Source organism: Pangasianodon hypophthalmus, chromosome 30 (assembly GCF_027358585.1).
Source record: "Pangasianodon hypophthalmus isolate fPanHyp1 chromosome 30, fPanHyp1.pri, whole genome shotgun sequence".
Lineage (NCBI taxonomy): Eukaryota > Metazoa > Chordata > Actinopteri > Siluriformes > Pangasiidae > Pangasianodon > Pangasianodon hypophthalmus.
The window spans coordinates 4,707,875-4,727,774 of NC_069739.1; the positions used below are offsets into that span (position 1 = coordinate 4,707,875).

Here is a 19,900-nt window from a genome sequence, read left to right on the forward strand (position 1 = left end):
CAGGTCTGCTGGCAAAGCACTTCGTCAGAAAACACCTCACACTGGAGTAGAGCAAGGTTATGAGTCCCGCTGCTTCAGAGAGAGAGAGAGAGAGTGAGAGAGTGAGAGAGAGAGAGGGATGGCAGGACAAAAAAGAGAGAGACATGGGGGAGAGGGAGGGAGGGACTGATGGCAGGGAGAAACAGAGAAAGAGAAACAGAGAGAGAGAGATACTGGCGAGGAAAATGGGCAGTTGAAAGGAAGTAAAGTGAGAGTGAGAAAGAGAGAGACAGATAGGGTCACCGAGAGAAAGAGAAAGAGAGAGGTAGTCAGAGTGAGAGAAAGAGAGAATATATTATTTATATATATATATATATATATATATATATATATATATATGACATTTATAGATTATTTATAGATTTGATTATGAAATTTTATTCAGACAATTTGTAAAATAATGACTCATTAATCACATTTAGCCGCAGTGAACTAAAGTAAGCTAGCTTGTTGATCGCTAACGTTAGTCAGTCCATCCAAAATACATTTTCCACAACTGCAAGAGAGTAAACAACATTTTGTTCCAGATTTCAGCTCATAAAATTATTATTTTATAATGATAAGAAGTAAACATTGAACCATATTAGCTGCAGTTAAGAGTTTACCCCGAAACAAGCTCTCTGAGTAGTTTGTACGCACTGCTGGCTAATGTTAAACTTTTAAAGCTAAACACTTACACTTAGCAAGCTAGTTATCTGTGAGCGTAAGTCGCTAACAGTCTAATTTAAATGAGTGACAGCTTCAAGATTTTCATTTTTATGTAAACGCTACATGTCTAATGACTTACCTCGTGTTTGAAGAGCTTAGCTTAGCTAGCTACAAACTAGCGTACAGTCTATTGAGAGTGGTTTTCTGGGGTGCAGCTAATGTTTTAATGAATCAATCTGGCTAAAAGGGATGCAGCTCCAGGAAAGTCAGGAAGTCGCATTCGAGATTATATGGAGATCCTGGATTTATACATTTATATCTGACCATTAAGCAATTTTATTATGTGATATAAAGTTATGACCCTTAATAACGTCAAAGCAGATACTATTTTTTTATACTTTAAAGCGGAATTTTGGTACAAAAACTCAGGATATTTTTAATCTTCACTATTATTCCGAAGTGTAAAGTACAGTAAAGAAAAAAAAAAACCCTTTGTACTCTGTTCTATATTTCTTGTGAGATCAAACTCACTTCCTGTTTCCACCTGAAATGCAGGAGCTGATCTGAGTACACAGTGTAGCAGCACACTTATCTCATCTCACGTAGGCTTTCTGACTGCTATCAGTGTTCGTAAACGATATAATGATCTATAATGATCTACCCTCCCCTCCCCTCCACACACACACACACACACACACACACACACACACACACACTCCTTTCATCTACGTTTCTTTCCTCTGCTGCTCCTTTTTTGTTTTTTTTCTTCCTCTTACCATTTATCTCTCCAATCTCACCACCTTTCTTCTCCTACTGACCGTTTTTCCTATTGAAAGAAAGGAGAGGTTGTTCCTTCTCCACACCTGACGCCCACACACACACACACACACACACACACACACACACATACACTCTTCTCAGGCTGCAGGAACTTAAGGTTTCATGCTCGAGATGATTTCCATATATAAATGAGAGATTTGCCTATGGAGAGGAGATGGGTGAATAAGTCTACTGTTGTTTGTGAAGTTTTGCCTGGCCTGCGTGTGTGTGTGCGCGCACGCATGGGTGTTTGTGTGTGTGTGTTGGCGGGAGGTAGACGGGATGTTTTGCATATTAAGGATTTTCTCAGCAGGTGTCTGATGGATCTAATAGCTGATCAAAACTTTGCACAAGGAAATTATGCCAAGCCATGCAAATCTTTACAAACTAACCCACCTGACCGTACTCTGTGTGTGCCTGTGTGTGTGTGTGTGTTTGTGATATGATGTAGAGGCAGAAATTGTGCTGGTTGTGAACTTACATGTCCCCAAGATACCCAATCTCCCTACCTGGCTAGATCACCATTCGAAACACGAGCCTGTGCTGATTCAGCATCGCACACACACACCCACACACACACACACGGCAGGTTTTTTTTTGTCCTGCTCCGTGTACTCAGCTCCACCTTGCGAGTCTCTTTAGCGTATGTGAGTGTGTCCCGTTTCTTCGCCCACCTCCCCCCCGTCTGTCTCTTTTCTCCCGTTTGACGGTAATCAGCTCTGTCACTGATTTCTTTCTTCGCTCCCTTGAGAAGCCTTTTGTAATTATTGTTTGCTACTTCCCTCGTTCTCCCTCTTTTGCGCCCATCATTTTCTTCTGCTGTTTTCATTCCTTTCATCCTCTTCAAATGCTTTTCTTCCGTCCGTTCCTCTCTTGAGCCCATTAGGAAGTTTTAATGACATATTTTTCCCCTCACGGCACAGCGAGCACAATCGGCAATTAAAGCATCTTCATTAATTACTCTCTCTCTCTATCTCTCTCTCTCTCTATCACTCTATCTCTCTCCCTCTCTTTCTCTCACTCCCTTTCTGACTGCTCGCTCTGTGTTCTTCAGCAGTCAGTCAGTAAACAGTAACACACAATGTTTTGGGAGCCAACTTTAATGCTCAAAACAGGGCTTTATTATGTGTTTTTATATTTAATATCTGTTTTAGCATGTTAGTAATATAATAGATTCAGATTGGACCTGGACTCTCAGAGTAACCTAGAATTCACATCAGACATGAACCGTAACCAACCTTCTATATAATCCACTTCAATTCCGACTCAGGAATCGAGAAAAATCTTAAATCTCTGATCAAAAAACTTTTTTTTTTCTATTCTAGTTATCAATAGCGGTAATAAAATTGATTATTTTCCTCTAACACCACATCCCAATCTGTTTAATTCCATTTACTCCACAACAATTTACCAGCGATTACATTTTATTTATTAAAGAACAACAGGTTGTACTTTTTATCCATTTATATTTACATATAGATACATTTAATGTTGTAGACTGTCTGTGAAACAAGTTCGTTCCTGTTATCGTTTACGTTCTAGCAGCTATAAAGTGCTGAAACTGGAGACTCCTTCCATAAATATTAAATCTCCTCACAGAGAAGCATTTTTCTTTGATAAATAGCAACACGTTTTTTTTTTTTTTTAAATCCGTTTATGCTTAGTCTTAGTTTTGTGAAAATGTTCTTATTATAGAAAGGATAAATTGTAAGAACAAGCACATTAATATAAACCTGTGTGTGTTCCTGTAAAAACGTATGGATTCTATATTTAAAAAAAACAGCTTTTGGAAGACATGAGTCACGTGTGGAACGAAAATAGAAATCTGTTCAACTATTAAAAAAAAGCTTATGATGTAAAATGATGATGTGTGTGTGTGTGTGTGTGTGTGATGCTGATCTAGTAACAGTCTATTCCCATCTACGGTACATCATCACATTTATTAAGACTTACAAGACAAAAAATGGGAACCTGTTTCAGCGCTTTTTACATGGCGGAGCTGTACGTGTATGACTGCCGGTCTCCCTGCAGGCTGGAACGTCTTGCCTAACACACTCCAGTTCGTCTTGTCTGTGCCAGACAGAAGCACTTAGTGCCAGAGTGCAGTTCTCCCCCGTGGCCCGGGGCAGGTGGGGTTGGATTGGGTTTGAATGAGGTCGTCTGCTTCTTCTCATATTGCCCTCGACACGACGGACCAGATAAGCCATTTAGCAAAGACAAAAGGATCTGATTTAGATGTGTAGCCGCTGACTGTCACTTTTGCATGTTTTTGTGCACTTTAGGTGAAAAAACTGTGTCGAATCCCGGACTCGGGTTTCAGTGTCCCCAAAAGCGATTTGCAACTTGTTCTTTTAATTGCGCAAACACTTCTTTCTACCTGCCGGTGAAACCTGGTCCTTTAGCCCCGGATCTAGACATGACCTTGTAAGAGTCAAAGTTTGACTAGTGTGCTCTGGAGTGGTTTCCATCTGCGTGTGTGTGTGTGTGTGTGTGTGTGTGTGTGTGTGTGATGAGTTCAGAAGCCATCCCAGACCCTTTCCCTCAGGCTGACATTGAAAGATCTGGTCTTTGCTTTAATCTGAATTGATCTAAAGTGGCCTCAATCACTGGTAAAGACTGCTGTACTGACACGGGTCTGAGAGGAAACACACACACACACACACACACACACACACACACACATGCGCGCTGCATCTTTTCTCTCTCCTTTTTTCCCTCTCTTTCTTGACTTCTTTCTTGAAGGCAAGATTCTGTCTTCTTTGTCCTTCCTTTCTCTCAGTATCTAGGAGCCCCTTCATCTATCCTTCCCTCCCTCCTCTTGTTCTCCCTTTCCACCTGCTCCTCTCTCCATCCTGATATTGAGATGCAAAGGAACAGCTTGTCACATTCAACATGCTCAAAAAAGACCTTCCCCCCAGAACCTCGACGGTGCTCGTCCGTGCCAAGGAGATTGGCGCACACTTGGCAGGGCGAGAGTGCCAATGGCCTTGTCTCAAGTCCTCCCGCATCCCCGTTTTCCACCCAAATAGATCGCGCCAAGATGGTGGCCATCAGTGCTGGCTGGATGCGTCGCTCCCCCGTGGTGTGCCCCTCGGCTCGATCCTCGGCCCGCTGTTAATCTGCTCCATCCTCTCTAACCTTGTGATTGGCAGGCAAATATATGAACTTATATGTAGAAAATATTCTGTATTACACCACAGCGCTGTTCTCGATTCGGAAGGCGTTGATTAATTTTCTATAACAGCAGCTCTGACAAGCGTTCATACAGGGACTTAAAAGGATGGTCATTGATATGGTGAACTTTTCTGTAAGGAGTTGTTTATTTAACATTGGAAGGAGTCTCCACTGTCAGCACTTCGTAACACTCAGAGGTAGAACTTGAAGTTTTATTCTTTGAGGTTTCTCGGTAACATGGCACTCTGCATTTTTATCTTTCTCTCTTTAACTTCAAGAGAGAGAGAAAAAAAGTGAGGCTGGTGAGGAAACAACTGTTTATAGCTGTGATAGTGATAACTGGTTTCGTGGACGTTCCACAACATAAAATGTAACTATAAATGGATAAAAAGTACAATGTGTCATTCTTTCAGGAATGAACATCATCAGCATTGGTAAATTGCTGTACTGTAAGAGAAATAAAACACTTAAGGACATGTCGTTATAGAAAAATAATCAACTTTAGAGTGGTAACAGTGACTCCACTTCATTACACCTTCTTGTTGATTATTTTCCTGTAACAGCATACCCCCTGGAATGTTTTATTTCTTGCATAATACACTGGCTTGTTAGTTAGGCACACTTATCTACTACATAGTGTATTGTTTTTGCCACACACACACACACACACACACACACACACACACACACACACTAAGTCTGAAAAGGTTTTAGAACTTTGTATGTAGTCGATTTGCAAAACTGTAAAATCACACCGTGTCTTTTTTTTTCTGTAGTCATCCGTCCTTCTCTCGTTCTCTTTCCACACTCTAAGCTCCAGATGTCTCAGCTCCCACCCTCGGAAACACACCCCCATCCCCTCCCAACACACACCCCTCACTCGGTACCATTATACACACTTGCGACAGTTTGACTCCAGGGACCTGATTCGTGACCCCGCTTTGCTCCGTGTGCCCCGAATCAAACACAATCTGGGCGCCATGTGGAGGACGTTACAAAACAACAGCTCCGCCGGAGCCCGGTGTCCTCCCTACTCTCGAGCCCGGGACTCATCTGTAATGCAGATTACATCACAATCTGCTCACCGCAGAGCTAGTGTGCAGAGGTTATAAGTGCTATTATTGTGTGTATACCTTAGTAAAGACAAGATATCCAACAGGCAGGATGCGTGACACTCGGGTGTACGGGAACATCTTCGGCAAGATGTCGTCCCAGGTGTTCAGATGGTATCAAGCATATATTTACATTTATTTGGTTAGCTTGCATTGCAGTCGCATTAGCATGACTAAACTCCTAGCAGTCTTTACTGTGAGGGTTGTTGTGGAAAATATGACTGAATACATGGAACACCATGTTTGAGAGCTTCAGATTTTAATTATTAATTTAATTAATTTATTTATTTTTACTTAATAATTTTACTTAACGAATTATTTTTTAAATTTTATTTACATTTTTTAAATAAATATTTGCATTTAAGATTTCATTAAAATGTGTTTCAATTTTAATAAATTATTTTTATAAATGTTATTATAGATGTAGCCATAAAAATTAATTATTTTATATAATTTTATTGTTATATAAATTCTATTTTATAAATTTTATTAATTAATTTATTAATTATTAGTTTATATAAACTTTAATAAATAAAAGTATAAATAAGGTTTATAAATTAAACTATTTTTAATTTAATTTTTTAAAAATATGCTTTCTTTCTTTAATTTATTTACAGAGCACAATTAAACACAACAACAGTTGACCAGTGTACTGTATAAAGATAAACATAATGTATATAACAAACATGAAGTTGCGATATCCAACATGCCTCAGCTACTAATTTATGTATAATTAAAATCCAGAGATAAGAAATGTGTTTTTAACCGAGTTTTAAAACTAGATAAAGTTGAAGCTGCTCTGACATGAAGAGGTAAACTGTTCCAAAGCTTAGGGCCAGCTATCCTAAAGGCACGGTCACCCCTAAGCTTTAATCTGGACCTGGGAACAATTAAGAGCAGCTGATCAGAAGATATAAGAGAGCAGGTAGATGTGCACCGTTGTAACAGATCTGCGAGGTACGGTGGCGCTTATACGTGTTTATACGTGGTGTTTATACGTATATAACGCTGATTTCTCATCAGTAAAGCTTGCATGCCAAGGTAAATCAGAGCAAAGCAAGATAGAGATAGATATTTGATACTTCTTTATCTACTTTTTGACCCTGTCCTTGGAGGACCAATGGAATCATGTCTCTATCTCACACACACACACCTTGAGAAGTGGTGTGATGACGTGGCTTGCATGTCCTTTCACTGGCTCTTAAGAGTAAAAAAAACAAGCAAGTGGCAAGGCCATGCTAGAATGTCCAACTCAGCTGCAATGTTTGCCTATCAGGGCAAATCTCCCGCTGGACTCTTCAAGGCTGCGTGGTTTGGGAGCCTTGGTTTCAGGGAAAACGTTTATCAGGAGAGAGAGAGAGAGAGAGAGAGAGGACTAGATAGACAAACTGGGACTGAGAGTGTTTTGATGTTGTGACACAAAGAGGCTTATCGAGGCTTGTCCTCCACGGCTATTGATTCGTCGCTGATAGGAACACGAGTGACCAAACACAGTTTGCTTTTAGGCATCGTTGAGAAAGAGAAAGGGGGTGGAAGAGTTTTCAGCTTCCGACGACCAATCCAGATAAAAAGCGTTGGTGGGTTGTTTAGTCATTATAAGGACTAAACACCCACCCTCATCCAGGAGACCGTACCTGGGCAGTTCCCAGCTCGTCTCGAATGGTCAGGTTGACATGAGAATTTTTCCGTTTCGCGTTCCCAGGCCGCTGGTTAGGGATTAACCAGGAGCGCTCGGAGCATGTGGGGTCCGTGAATCCTTCAAGGCCATCGCTGCCTTTATCTCTCAGGGTCAGCTTTTGTTTGGCCAGTGCAGAACAAATAAAAACACGCTCCCAAATGAAATAAGACCGTGTCAAAGAACTAAACCCCCTCCCCTTCTCTTCTCTCTCTCTCTCTCTCTCTCTCTCTCTCTCTACTGCCATAAATCTGAGTGAAAGTTTCACTTAGCTACATATGATTTAACACACACCATCAAGAGTCGCCCTTTTCACTTTTTTTCCCCACTTTGAGTGAAAGTTGACTTGACAGCTTGTTGTGCATTATAATGGCAGATTTAAAGCCGTGCTCAGGCAGGACAATGTTCCATTGGCTAATCAAAGCAGAGGAAATCTGAAGCCGTCTGTCCCATCTGAGAAACATAACTCTCACATCTCATAAAGCTTTCTGTCAGCAGAGAGAGAGAGGGACAGAGGAAGACTGTTCTGTGCAAGATCTCCACATTCAGTTCTGTCAGAAAAATCAATAAAACCTCCTTTAAAGTCAGAGTGTATTTCAGAAAAAAACACTTTACTCCGTGTTTATCATAATCAGCCTTCGAGGGTGTTTACAGCGGTGATTAGTTCAGAGCAACACCTTGAGGATGAAGATATTTGAAGATTTATCAGAATACGTGTGTGTGTGTGTGTGTGTGTGAATATCACAGTTGGGCCATATGCTGTCATCATTACCATATGACTCTTAAGAGCTGTTTATGTGCTACTTCAGAGGAGACTTGACAGGTGTTAATCTGAAATGCAACCAACACCATCACGCACACACACACACACACACACACACACACACACACACACATACAACTGAAGAAGCATAACTTTCTTCACACTATATGACTTTAGAAAATGTATATATCCTAATATCAGAGCTCTATTCTCAAATCTGATTGGTCAAAATGTGTTGATTCATTTTCTATAACAGCAGCTCTGACAGTAATTTATATTAGTGCGTTATCGTTTCTATAGTAACAACTCAACAACTCATTGACGTGTTACGGATGCTCCACATACTCTAAAACTAATAATAAACAGAGTTTTTTTTGTCTTATTAAGTTAAAGAGAAATAAAAGAAAGAGAAGGTGGTGAAGGAACGACTGTTTATAGCTGCAGTAGTGTAAGTGATAAAAGGAACTAAATTGCTTCATGGACGTTCCACAACATTGAATGCAACTATAAACGGATAAAAAGTATGCTCTGTCGTGCATAAATAAATGAAAAATTGTAAGCGTTAGCAAATTGATGTGGTATAAGAGGAATGAAACACTTTAGGGCACTCTGTTTTTGGAAAATATTCAACTTCAGGGTGGTAACAGTAACTCAGGAACTCAAACACAATCATTGATTATTTTCCCGTAACAGAATGCCCCCAAGTGTTTTATTGTGCAGACAAGAAAGGCGAATAGACTTGCTCAAAATTTTAAGATAATAGCTAATAGTCCACTGTCATGTTGTTCCAGCTAAGAAAGGTGAAACATATTGTGAATTTTTCGCTAGCTAAACATTCATGAGTAAAGTTAAAGCAAGATTCAGTGGATAGAAAGTTACTAAGTTCAGCCCAAAATATTCACCAAAAATTTTTAGCTTTAATATTTCTTTATTTAGAAATGAAAAGGTGTAAAAATAAGTGTGTGTTCGTGCCAAGTACAAATGTCCTCTTTACCCTTTACACGCCTGGGGACAAAAGTCCCGTAGCGAATAAAGCAATCAGTAGGAAGACAAAACTGGAGAACACACACATACACACACACACACACATCAGTGACAACTGCATGATATATAGATGTATACAGGTTCCCAAAAGAGGCTGGGAAAAGGGTGCTTAGGACAAGAACAAGCTACTCGCTTCTCCTTTTTTTTTTCCTTTTCCCTCCTCCCTCAGTCTATCTTCATCTCTGTCTTTCTCACCTTTCATTCCATCACTCTATCCTTCCCCCTCAGGTTTCATCCCCAACCGGCTGCACCTTTCACACACACACACACACACACACACACACACATATGCTTTCTACCTCTGTCTACTTCCAACCCCCCATCTCTCTCTCTCTCTCTCTCCCTCCCTCTCCTTCTCTCTGTCAAGAGGATCTAAAATACCGGTACCCTTTTCTCCTTGACATTGGCGTCTCCCCGCAGTCAGCATTTCGCCGTCCTTTCGTAGCAAAAGCGTCAGGAGAAATTCCGTGCAGGAGTATTCTTAGCAATGCACCACTCTGCTCAGCTCCTGCAGCCAAACTTACACTGATCACTGCTTATACTTTCTGTAGAAGTGTTCAGTATATAACTTGTATAGAAAGTGCACACACACATACATACACACACACACACACACAAACACACACACACTGAGAGTTTTTACTGTTCACAGTGTACATACCTATGCTAATTACAGTACAATGCTATGCACACACACACACACACACATACACACACACACACACACACACACGTACTGAAGTCCGTTCCTCACCCGGGGTGAGTTGTGAGGCAGTGCTCTGCCAAGATAGTACTGCAAGATAGCAATGGTGTGTGTGTGTGTGTGTGTGTGTGTGTGTGCGTACATTGCCACTAACCTTGGTGTGTCCTAACACTGTTGATGAGTGTCTGCAGGGCACAGGAGGAGTGCAGTTTTGGTCACACACACACACACAGACACACACACGTTCACACTGGCTGTAGTCACATTTACACATAGCCCTTAAGAGAGTAGAAGAACCTGACCTGGTACTTGTGTGTCTGTGTGTGTGTGTGTGTGTGTGTATATGTGTGTCTGAGAGAGACCATATGAACTCCCTTGTGTGCCATGCGTGATTTCCAAACTTTCCAAACAGGATTTTATATTGTTTGAATTGTTGATGTTTGTAAACCTGGCAGAACTCACAGGATTTCTGTTTGCTAATGATGCTAAGCGCATTAGAGTGAAATTTGAATCATATGGAGTCTCGTGTTAGTAATTAATCATCACATCTGAGGTAAATGTTGGTATTCTCGATCATTTTGTTTCATTTTCATTGATACTGTGCCTTCACATTGTCTGTATCAAAGCCCTAACAGCTGCATGCTAGCTAGCTACGTCATTAAGCTCAGGGATTACCCATTGCGCTTCTGACTTCTTAAGAACACATTTCACTTCTTAAGAACGCCTAGTCTCATTTTTTTCTCATGTGGAGAGAAGTGAACCACAGTTATTTCACTTTTGAGAGGGATATGAGAGTTACGGTGGCGACCTGTGGTGTCTTAAATACATGACGGGAACAGATTAGCGAGCAGGCTACTCCCTACTCAACTTCTGCTTTTTGGGCTTCTTCTGCTTTCCCCTTTCTTACCTTGTTACATTTCACACACATACATTCAAACATTGCCTGACAGTTAGTTCACCTCTTATTTATGAGCACATCTCACACACACACACCTGTCCTGTATTCACTTCCCCCTTCAGTGTTTGGTGTGGGTGTGCATGTGTGTGTTACTTAAGCCGTACAAATACTGGGAAGTTCCACAAGACAGTGTGTCCAGAAAGCTGTTTTATAGGAAGTGAGAGCAAGACAATGACAATGCCACATATCACTGTGTTTCCTCATGCCTGTCAAACTGGAGTTGCTGATAAGGTGTGTGTGTGTGTGTGTGTGTGTGTGTGTTTATACATCACTAACAAATATGGCGACAAACAAAGACTAATATATATATATATATATATATATATATATATATGTACACACACACATACACACCGATCAGCCATAACATTAAAACCACCTGCCTAATATTGTGTAGCTTCCCCTTGGGTCACCAAAACAGCTTTGACCTGTCAAGGCATGGACTCCACAAGACCTTTGAAAGTGTGCTGTGGTATCTGGCACCACGACGTTAGCAGCAGGTCCTTTAAGTCCTGTAAGTTGCGAGGCAGGTGGGGCTTCCATGGATCGGACTTATTTGTCCAGCAGATCCCACAGATGCTCGATATTATTGGGATCTGGAGAATCTGGAGGCCAAGTCAACACCTTGAACTCTTTGTCATGTTCCTCAAACCATTCCTGAACAATTTTTGCAGTGTGGCAGGGCACATTATCCTGCTGAAAGAGGCCATTGCCGTTAGGGAATACCATTGCCATGAAGGGGTGTACTTGGTCTGCAACAATGTTTAAGTAGGTGGTACGTGTCAAAGTAACATTCACATGAATGCCAGGACCCAAGGTTTCCCAGCAGAACATTGACCAGAGCATCACACTGGCTCCGTCAGCTTGCCTTCTGTCCATAGTGCATGCACATGCACCTGTCCACATGATGTAAAAGAAAATGTGATTCATCACACCAGGCCTTTGTGCATTGCTCCATGGTCCAGTTCTGATGCTCATGTGCCCAGTTTAGGCACTTTCAGTGGTGGACATTGGTCAGCATGGGAACTCTGACCGGTCTTGACCTGAAATTCCCCAGATCTCAATCCAATCGAGCATCTGTGGAGTGTGTTGGACAAACAAGTCCGATCCATGGAAGCCATCTCACAACTTACAGGACTTGAAGGATCTGCTGCTAACATCTTGGTGCCTGATACCACAGCACACCTTCAGAGGTCTTGTGGAGTCCATGCCTCGACAGATCAGAACTGTTTTGGCAGCACAAGGGGGACCTACACAATATTAGGCAGGTGGTTTTAATGTTAAGAAGAAAACAAAGAAAACAACTTTTGGAGTTTGGTGTCACAGATGTTTCATTATTATCTCAAGTGACAAAAAAATGTTGTATTGTGTACAGTTGTGTATGTTAACATATCTAAAAACTAGAGTGGACACTTGGTTCTGTTGTAGGAAAATAATCAACGACAGGGTGGTGAGTTACTGAATCACGTCCTGAAGGCTTTATTCCTCTTATACGACAGCGATTTGCCTGCTATTACAAATTTTAATTTATTAATGAATGACACATTGTACTATGTATCCATTTATAGTTACATTTAATGTTGTGGAGTGTCAGCAGGACTTGTCATGAGTTGATACTGATGATTTCTCTCCCGTTCTTTCTGCAGGTTCCTGATCGCTTCCTGGAGGTCGCTCAGATAACACTGCGTGAGTTCTTTAACGCCATCGTGGCCGGGAAAGACGTGGACCCGTCCTGGAAGAAGGCTATCTATAAAGTGATCTGCAAGCTGGACTCAGAGGTTCCAGAGATCTTCAAATCTCCCAACTGTCTCCAAGAGCTCCTACACGAGTAACGTTTCCCCCAAACCCCCTCCACCATACCTGATGATTTGAGTTTCTTTTTTTTTGGAGTTTTAATATTTTTTTTCCCTTTTTTTCTGTTCTTGTTTTTTGAATGTATGGCATATGAAGTAGCATTCCTGAGCTTTTTTTTCCTTCTTTCCCTTGGGGTGATCTAGTTAAATTTTGAGATTTCTTGTCCTTTATTTTACATATTCTTTTTCGTGTTTCATATTTGGAGGGACTTCGATCCCACTAGGGCCCTTTGACTTTTTGCCTGCCCGCTCTGGAATTATGGGTAATCCTCATGAAATCCCGATACTGAAGCCAAACAACTCAGTGAACTGGTATGACTGACGACTTGGGCTTGTTCAAACTGAAGTTTTGAAGTGTGTATTTCTCTGGAGAAGTGGGCATTGCATTTATAGGGTGTATAGAATTATTATTATTATTTCTATTATTATTGTTATTTTATTACTGTTGGTGTTCTTGTTGTCGTTGTTGTTGTTCCTGCTTGGGTAAGACTGGCACTTGGAGGTTTTTCTTTCTTTTTTCCTTTCTTTTTTTTCCCTTTGTTTCATGATAAGATTGCAAGAAAATAAATTATTATTCCAAAATGTAAATCTCTAACTATATGCAAAACTATATTACAGACTTTACATTAGAATAGTTTTTCATTAAGTCCTCGCCCTGGATTTTGGTTTATATGGGTCCAAGATTTGACATTTTGGCTGGCTTTGATTGACAGCCCAATGCACCAATCACAACATTTGAAAGGGCATCATAACCCCGCCCATTTTTTATTATTTGCTACACAGCCTGTTTTTTTTTCTTGTCAGTTCTCTGGTTGGCACAGAAAACACATTTTCAATGTATACTGCAACGGTCCAGTCCCTCTGAAGCACGTAGTGTCACCAGCACACACACACATACATACACACACATTGTTCTGCTTAGTCAGATGCTGTGTGTGTGGCACTTGCTCAGTTAAAGAGGCGTCTCTTTGCGTGGTGAACAAGCGGGAGGTCGTCATCTCAAGGCCGAGTTTCTGGACGACTACACCACGGATATAACGTCACATCAATATTTAAATTCAGTCACTGTGCACATCTCAAGAACACACATTTAAATGCCCTTCAACTGCTCATTCCAGAGGAATCATTTGAAACCTTCGAGGACGTATGTGAGTGTGCACTTTTTTCTGCGCGCGTGATTTTTTTTTTTTTTTTTGCTGTGTGGTAATTAGCTCAGTATTTTTATGGTGTTTCTTGAATACTGAATTGCTATGAAAATAAAAGGCAACCATGTTTGAAGAGGACATATTACAACATGAATTCAATCCTTGCATACGATTTTTTTTTCCCTGGATGTTACGATTTGAAAAGTTTGTACTGTATGGATATGAATTTAAAAAAATGCACTTACCTGTTGTTCAGTGAAAGCAATGACATTGGATTTTATTTAATAAAGATTGAAAATATACTTGAAACGAAGATTATTTTACTTTTGCATTTTTGTATTTTTGCCCTCTTTCTATAGTAGCTGTAGATGCCATTGTATACATGATTTAAAAAAAATAAAAGCTCTCATGAGACAAAATGGCAAGAAATTTCTGGTAAATAGTACGGTAAATGCAAAACACCTTTACAAACCAAAAACGCAAGAGCAAGTCTGAAAAAAAAAAAACGCAACAACAAAAAAAACATGATGACAAATTCAGAAACACAACAGCAAAACTAAAAACACAACAGCAAATTTGAAAACACAACAGAAAAAACAAAAACACAATAACATTAACTCAAAAACAAAATTGTCAGGTCTTTAATGAACATCACCTCCTCGTTGCTAATTGGACACAACGTCTGACTATCACAAACACAACGTCTGGCTATCACAAACACAACGTCTGACTATCACAAACACAACATCTGGCTATCAGACACAACGTCTGGCTATCACAAAGAAAGAACACTTGCACATTTTCAGTATTGCCTAGTTTAGCCATAATAATGCCGTGTATCTAAAATAATATAATAAAAATAATACTCTTAATAAAAATAAACACGAATAGAATAGAAAAGAATCAGTAAGTCCCTTAAAGCCTTAAAGTAATTCCTCTTACTGTAAATATCCTTCAGCAGTCTGTTTTCCACATTGTAGCCAATCAGCAACAAGTATGTGAGGACCTCCCTTTTTTCTGTTTTGATTTTGCTAAAAAAAAAATCTAAAGCATATTTATATCTAAAGCAGCGTCTCCTTTGTTAGAATTCTTGCACGTTACACACTCTCACACTGTAGTGGCCCAAAGGCAAGTTAACAAGTTCTGGCAAGAACCTGTGAGCTAGATATTTGTATAAATAACCAGGAAAAGCAGTTTGATAGTATGATAGCAGCACCTGTGTTATAAAACTCTTTACCTGGTATCATTTTAGCTAGCGTATCATTACTCTCAAAATTTCAGATTATCATGTAATCAGGGCAGAAGGTTAGGAAATATTGCATACAGTTTATTTTTATTGTTAGCAAAACATTTATTGGTTTATTGCTTGTACATATTGTCAATTCTTACAGTTCTGTTGCTTGGAAGTTGGTAGTTTTGTTTGTTGGATTTCCAAAAAGTGAAAAAGCTTTTGTTGAATTTCATTCAAAGAGAGTTGTATAAAAAGCTACAACTGCAAAAACCCTGTCCATCAAACCTTAACAGATTGCAAGGACATCATTCATGTTAGAATATAAACCACAGAACTTTATTGCTAAAGCTCTAACACTAAATGCTAGTTAACAGCTAGCTAGCTAGCTAGTGCACAGGGTTTTGGAAATTTGCGATTCTTCCTTACTACCTTCTTGTCATTATTTCCTAATTTTCTAACCTATGTTATCTAACTTTTTACTTGGCTTTATTTTAGCTAGCTTTACTTTAGCTAGCAGGCTAGGATTAATAATAATATCGTAATGTTCAGAATTAACTGTGTCTCTAGCTAGGCTTAATGCAGTTGTTTTATTGTTAGCAAGGCATTTATTGGGTTATTTCTTGTCGCGTATTGTAACCTTACAATTCTTTTGCTAGGAAGTTGTTAGTTTTTGTTTAAAATGTACCCAAAATTTCTTGGATTTCCAAACCGTGAAAACACTTTTGTTGAATTTCATTCAAACAAAGTTGTATAACAAGCTACAACCACAAACCCTGTCCATTGTAACCATAAAGACTGCAAAATTTTTATCATCTTTCATATTCGCATATGAATCACAGAACTTTAACACTAAAACTTCAAAAGCTAGCTAGTGCACAGAGTTTTTAGAAAGTTGCTGTTCTGCCGTACTACCTTCTTATCATTATTTCCTAGCTCTCTAACCTATGTTATGTTCACCTGGTATAATTTTAGCTAGCTTTATTCTCAAAAAATAGCAGATTGTCATGTAATCTGGACAGAAGTAATTATCACTTGCTCAGTAATGTTTAGTAGTGGTTTTATTTTAGTATTATAGACATTTATGGGTTCATTAATTCATATTGCAAATCTATTGCTTGGAAGATGGTAGTTTGTGTTCAAAATACATCCTAAGGTTGTTGGATTTCCAAAAAGTTATAATCATAAAATTGTGCACAGATTTGCAATTAGAAGATTATGTTGGATTTGGACTTTCACATTAGAAATCTAGAATCTAAATGCTAGCTTTGACAGCTATCTAGCTAAGGCACAGTGTTTTGGAAATTTGCTTTTCTTCCTTATTATATTCTTAGAATCAGAACTTATTCTTAGTATATGTACACCTGTATTTTAACACACAATGAATGGGGGGTTATTGGGGATATCTTTTTTTCTTTTCTTTTCCTTTCAGAATAATGTAACAGGTGTAAATACACTATTTGAATGTAATCAGTGGTCAGAGGCTGGTGAAGCATTAAAAAGTTCATAAACAACAGGTTGTCGTTTTCACGGTTATGAGTTTAATCACATTGGGTTGAGATCAAAGAATGTTTAGATGGTTCTCAAGTGAACCGGGTTTCTCTTCTTTGCCAGTGTATTCTCTGGCCTTTCTATATCCTCGCTCTATGAGCAAACACTACGAGGCAGTCAAGATTGCATATTTACCCACACACAAAGGCAAGACCCCACCTGTTACTGTGTTACTGTTCTTTCAGATACTCTTTTCATCTTAAGATCCTTTGGTTCTGTGGGAGATGAAGGAGTGGTCTTTGACATTGTGCAACACAATCGCCAAATCTTTCATCTTACTTCAACCGTCAAAGGTTTCAAAGACCTTTATATATGCATCCTCATGAGAGAGAGAGAGAGATGGTGAGAGAGCAACAGAGAGAAAGAAACCGAGATCATGATGAGACTGGATGGAAGATCGGAAGAATCCAAAGCCAATACCTCAAATTACGCTTTCCTGCAATTTGAGCTACAGAAGCCACTGGCTTTTATGAGGCTGGCATTTATAGTCAACTCTATAATAAATTTTCTTCATCGTCATTGAGTAGTATTTTTTGAAAGTGTGCTCATCTGTGTTTTTATTGCTCATCACATTGATGTATCCTGGGAACACAATGAAACATAATTGCTGACAATGTGATCAAAGCAAGTGTATCATACACATACAAAAACCACAGGCCCGTGCTGTACCCTTTGGTTGTTTTTATATCACTCCTGTCAGTTATGTTTTAGACACACCCCTATCTTTACTGCTCTGAAACCAAAAGATGTTCGAATTCCATACTAAATGGCCATCATTGCCAGATACTATTGTTGTGAGGGATAAAACAAATGCGTACTTCTGTAACAAAAGCGTAATGATGCCAAAAGAAATAAAAATCTGGGAGCTGCTTTCCCAAGGTGGATGAACCTGTTGATCATGTAGGACACCAAAATAACTTTGTTTCTTTTGGTGCCAGGTAATGTGATCATTAATGGATACAGAAACAACAATAATGATCAGTAAGTTGTCTTTCATTAAATACAAACACTAATCCCTAACCCCAAACGTTGTAACTTCTCGTATACAAATTTAATTTTGCAGATTGTTACAAATTTGCAAGCATGGTACCATGTTGGGTGCTTTGTTGGTGCATCAAGTAGCTTTGTCACCTCACATCTCCAGGGTTCTAGGGTCGATCCTGAGCTTGGCTTGCTGTCAGTCTGCAGTTTTTTTTGTTCTTCCAGTGTCCGCATGGGTTTTTTCTGGGGTCTATCAAGCAGTTAAGTGGCTATTCGTGGGAAGCAGTTATTGGCTACTCTCAATTTCCCTGAGTTGTAAATGTGTGTCTATGGTGCTCATTGATGGACTGGCATCCTGTCGATGGTGTATTCCCACTTTGCACACAGTGTTCCTGGGATAGCTTCCGGATCCACCAAAGTGGAAAGTTATCTAGCTAGCTACAGAGCCAATATGGATTGACAGCCACTGTAAGTTTTGGGTGGCGGTGTTTCTGGTAAGAGCTGAATAAATTATTTGAATGTTTTTTGTAGTTCACCTTGTTACTGATAGAGCACAAATTCTAATAAATGCACCCTTAAATAAATTAACATAACCCATTGCCAGTAAGTTATGATTTCCATTGGACCATACGAAGACACACCAACCCCAAAAATCTAAGAGGAAAATAAAAGCCACTGCAGTGTAGAGAGGATTGGTTTAAAACTACTATATATATCTCCCAGTAATGGCCTGTTTATGGGTCAGATGTTGAGTGTCTAAGCGCCTTAAAATCATTCAGGCTTTGTACTACAGGCTGCTCATCTCTCATTAGCCAATCATGCGCTCTTATTGTAATTAAAATCCAAGCAGGCAGTTTCACCCTTGCACCCCTTGATTCTGACCTTCACCCTTGACCCCAGGTCTGGCCAGTGAGAGCAGATGCTACGCTCTCATCAGAGTAAATAGTGCGATATGATCTGGTCAGTATTGAGACTCCAAACTTCTGCAATTATTACAGATTTCCCTTTCCATCTCTCTCTCTCTCTCTCCCTCCCTCTCAACATCGTGTCTTCTCCCTGCAGTCCGCAGGCAGCGTGAAGGCTCCTTGGGAAAGGCTGAGGCAGCATCTTTGTGTGACACGAACCGTCTGCTCCACTATCAAACACCATCTGTCGCTACATCTGAACTTACACACCCGTGCACATATCTGAGCCACCTGCTCAGCGCAGAAGCTCCTATAAATGTAGTAAACGTAGTTTACACACTTACAGTCTGGCACAATGCACAGTAAATGAAGTCATGTGGCAGCCAGTGAGTTTGACTCACTCCACAATTATGGCTGATTGTCCGAAAATTGGTTCATCATCCAGTTGTTGGGCTACACTGGAAAATTTTTATCTTTGCAGATGTCAACACATGGGCACCTCCAGTGACAAGCAGGGAAGGAAGCTGTGGTTTAAACAAGTGTGTGGTTTCAGGTTAAGAGCCTTCCTTGCTGAAGCATTATGTCATTTACAAATGTAACACCAGTCATGAAGAACCTGATCTCATTGGTCCATGAAGTTTCACACAAATGAATTTGTAAGACAAAATGCAAACACTAACCCATAACCATCTTACCCCTTTTTAACCTCTCGAATTAATCATGCAAATTGTTACACATTTGCAAGTGAAGTTTCCCAATAATCTAAAATCTCCATTAAAGTCATGTTTTTTGACATAATCTTGACAGACAGCTCTAAGGTGATTAAACCTCACAACCAAACATAATCCAAAAGTTTTAAATTTGTGAATCCCACACCAGTTTAGAATGAGACACTCAAAAACTAACACTATTTTACAATATTAACCTCTTATTAGCTGTACATATTCCCACCATGCTGGTAGATTTCCTTGTTTTGAACCGATTTGCACATTTGCAAAATGGTACCAATGTACTAAATAAGCAATAAAACACTTTGGGATGTGCTCTTATAAAAAATAATCAACAATTCAATGGGGTGCCAAAGCAGAAATACTGTTACTAAGGATTATTTCCCAATAACAGTGCACCCTGAAGAGTTTCATTCCTCTTATACCACAGCAATGTTCTAATCAATGCTCTAATGTTCTAACAACATGTTCTAATTTTTATCTATTTGTAGTTACATTTAATGTTGTGCAATGTCTATGAAAGTTAGTTCATGTTATCACTTAAGTTATAGCAGCCAGTCTTTATTTTTTTCTC

General features: G+C 39.6%; 1 protein-coding gene across 1 annotated transcript in view; it reads left to right on the forward strand.

Moving 5' to 3' along the window:
- Nucleotides 1-14,242, forward strand: part of LOC113529159 (prospero homeobox protein 1) — a 30,036-nt gene extending 15,794 nt beyond the window's left edge. Inside the window, exon 5 of the mRNA XM_026918157.3 lies at nt 12,582-14,242. Coding sequence (XP_026773958.2) covers nt 12,582-12,767 — 186 coding nt within the window. The 3' untranslated portion in view covers nt 12,768-14,242. The remainder of the gene's footprint in view (nt 1-12,581) is intronic.
- The last annotated feature ends 5,658 nt before the right edge of the window (nt 14,243-19,900 follow it).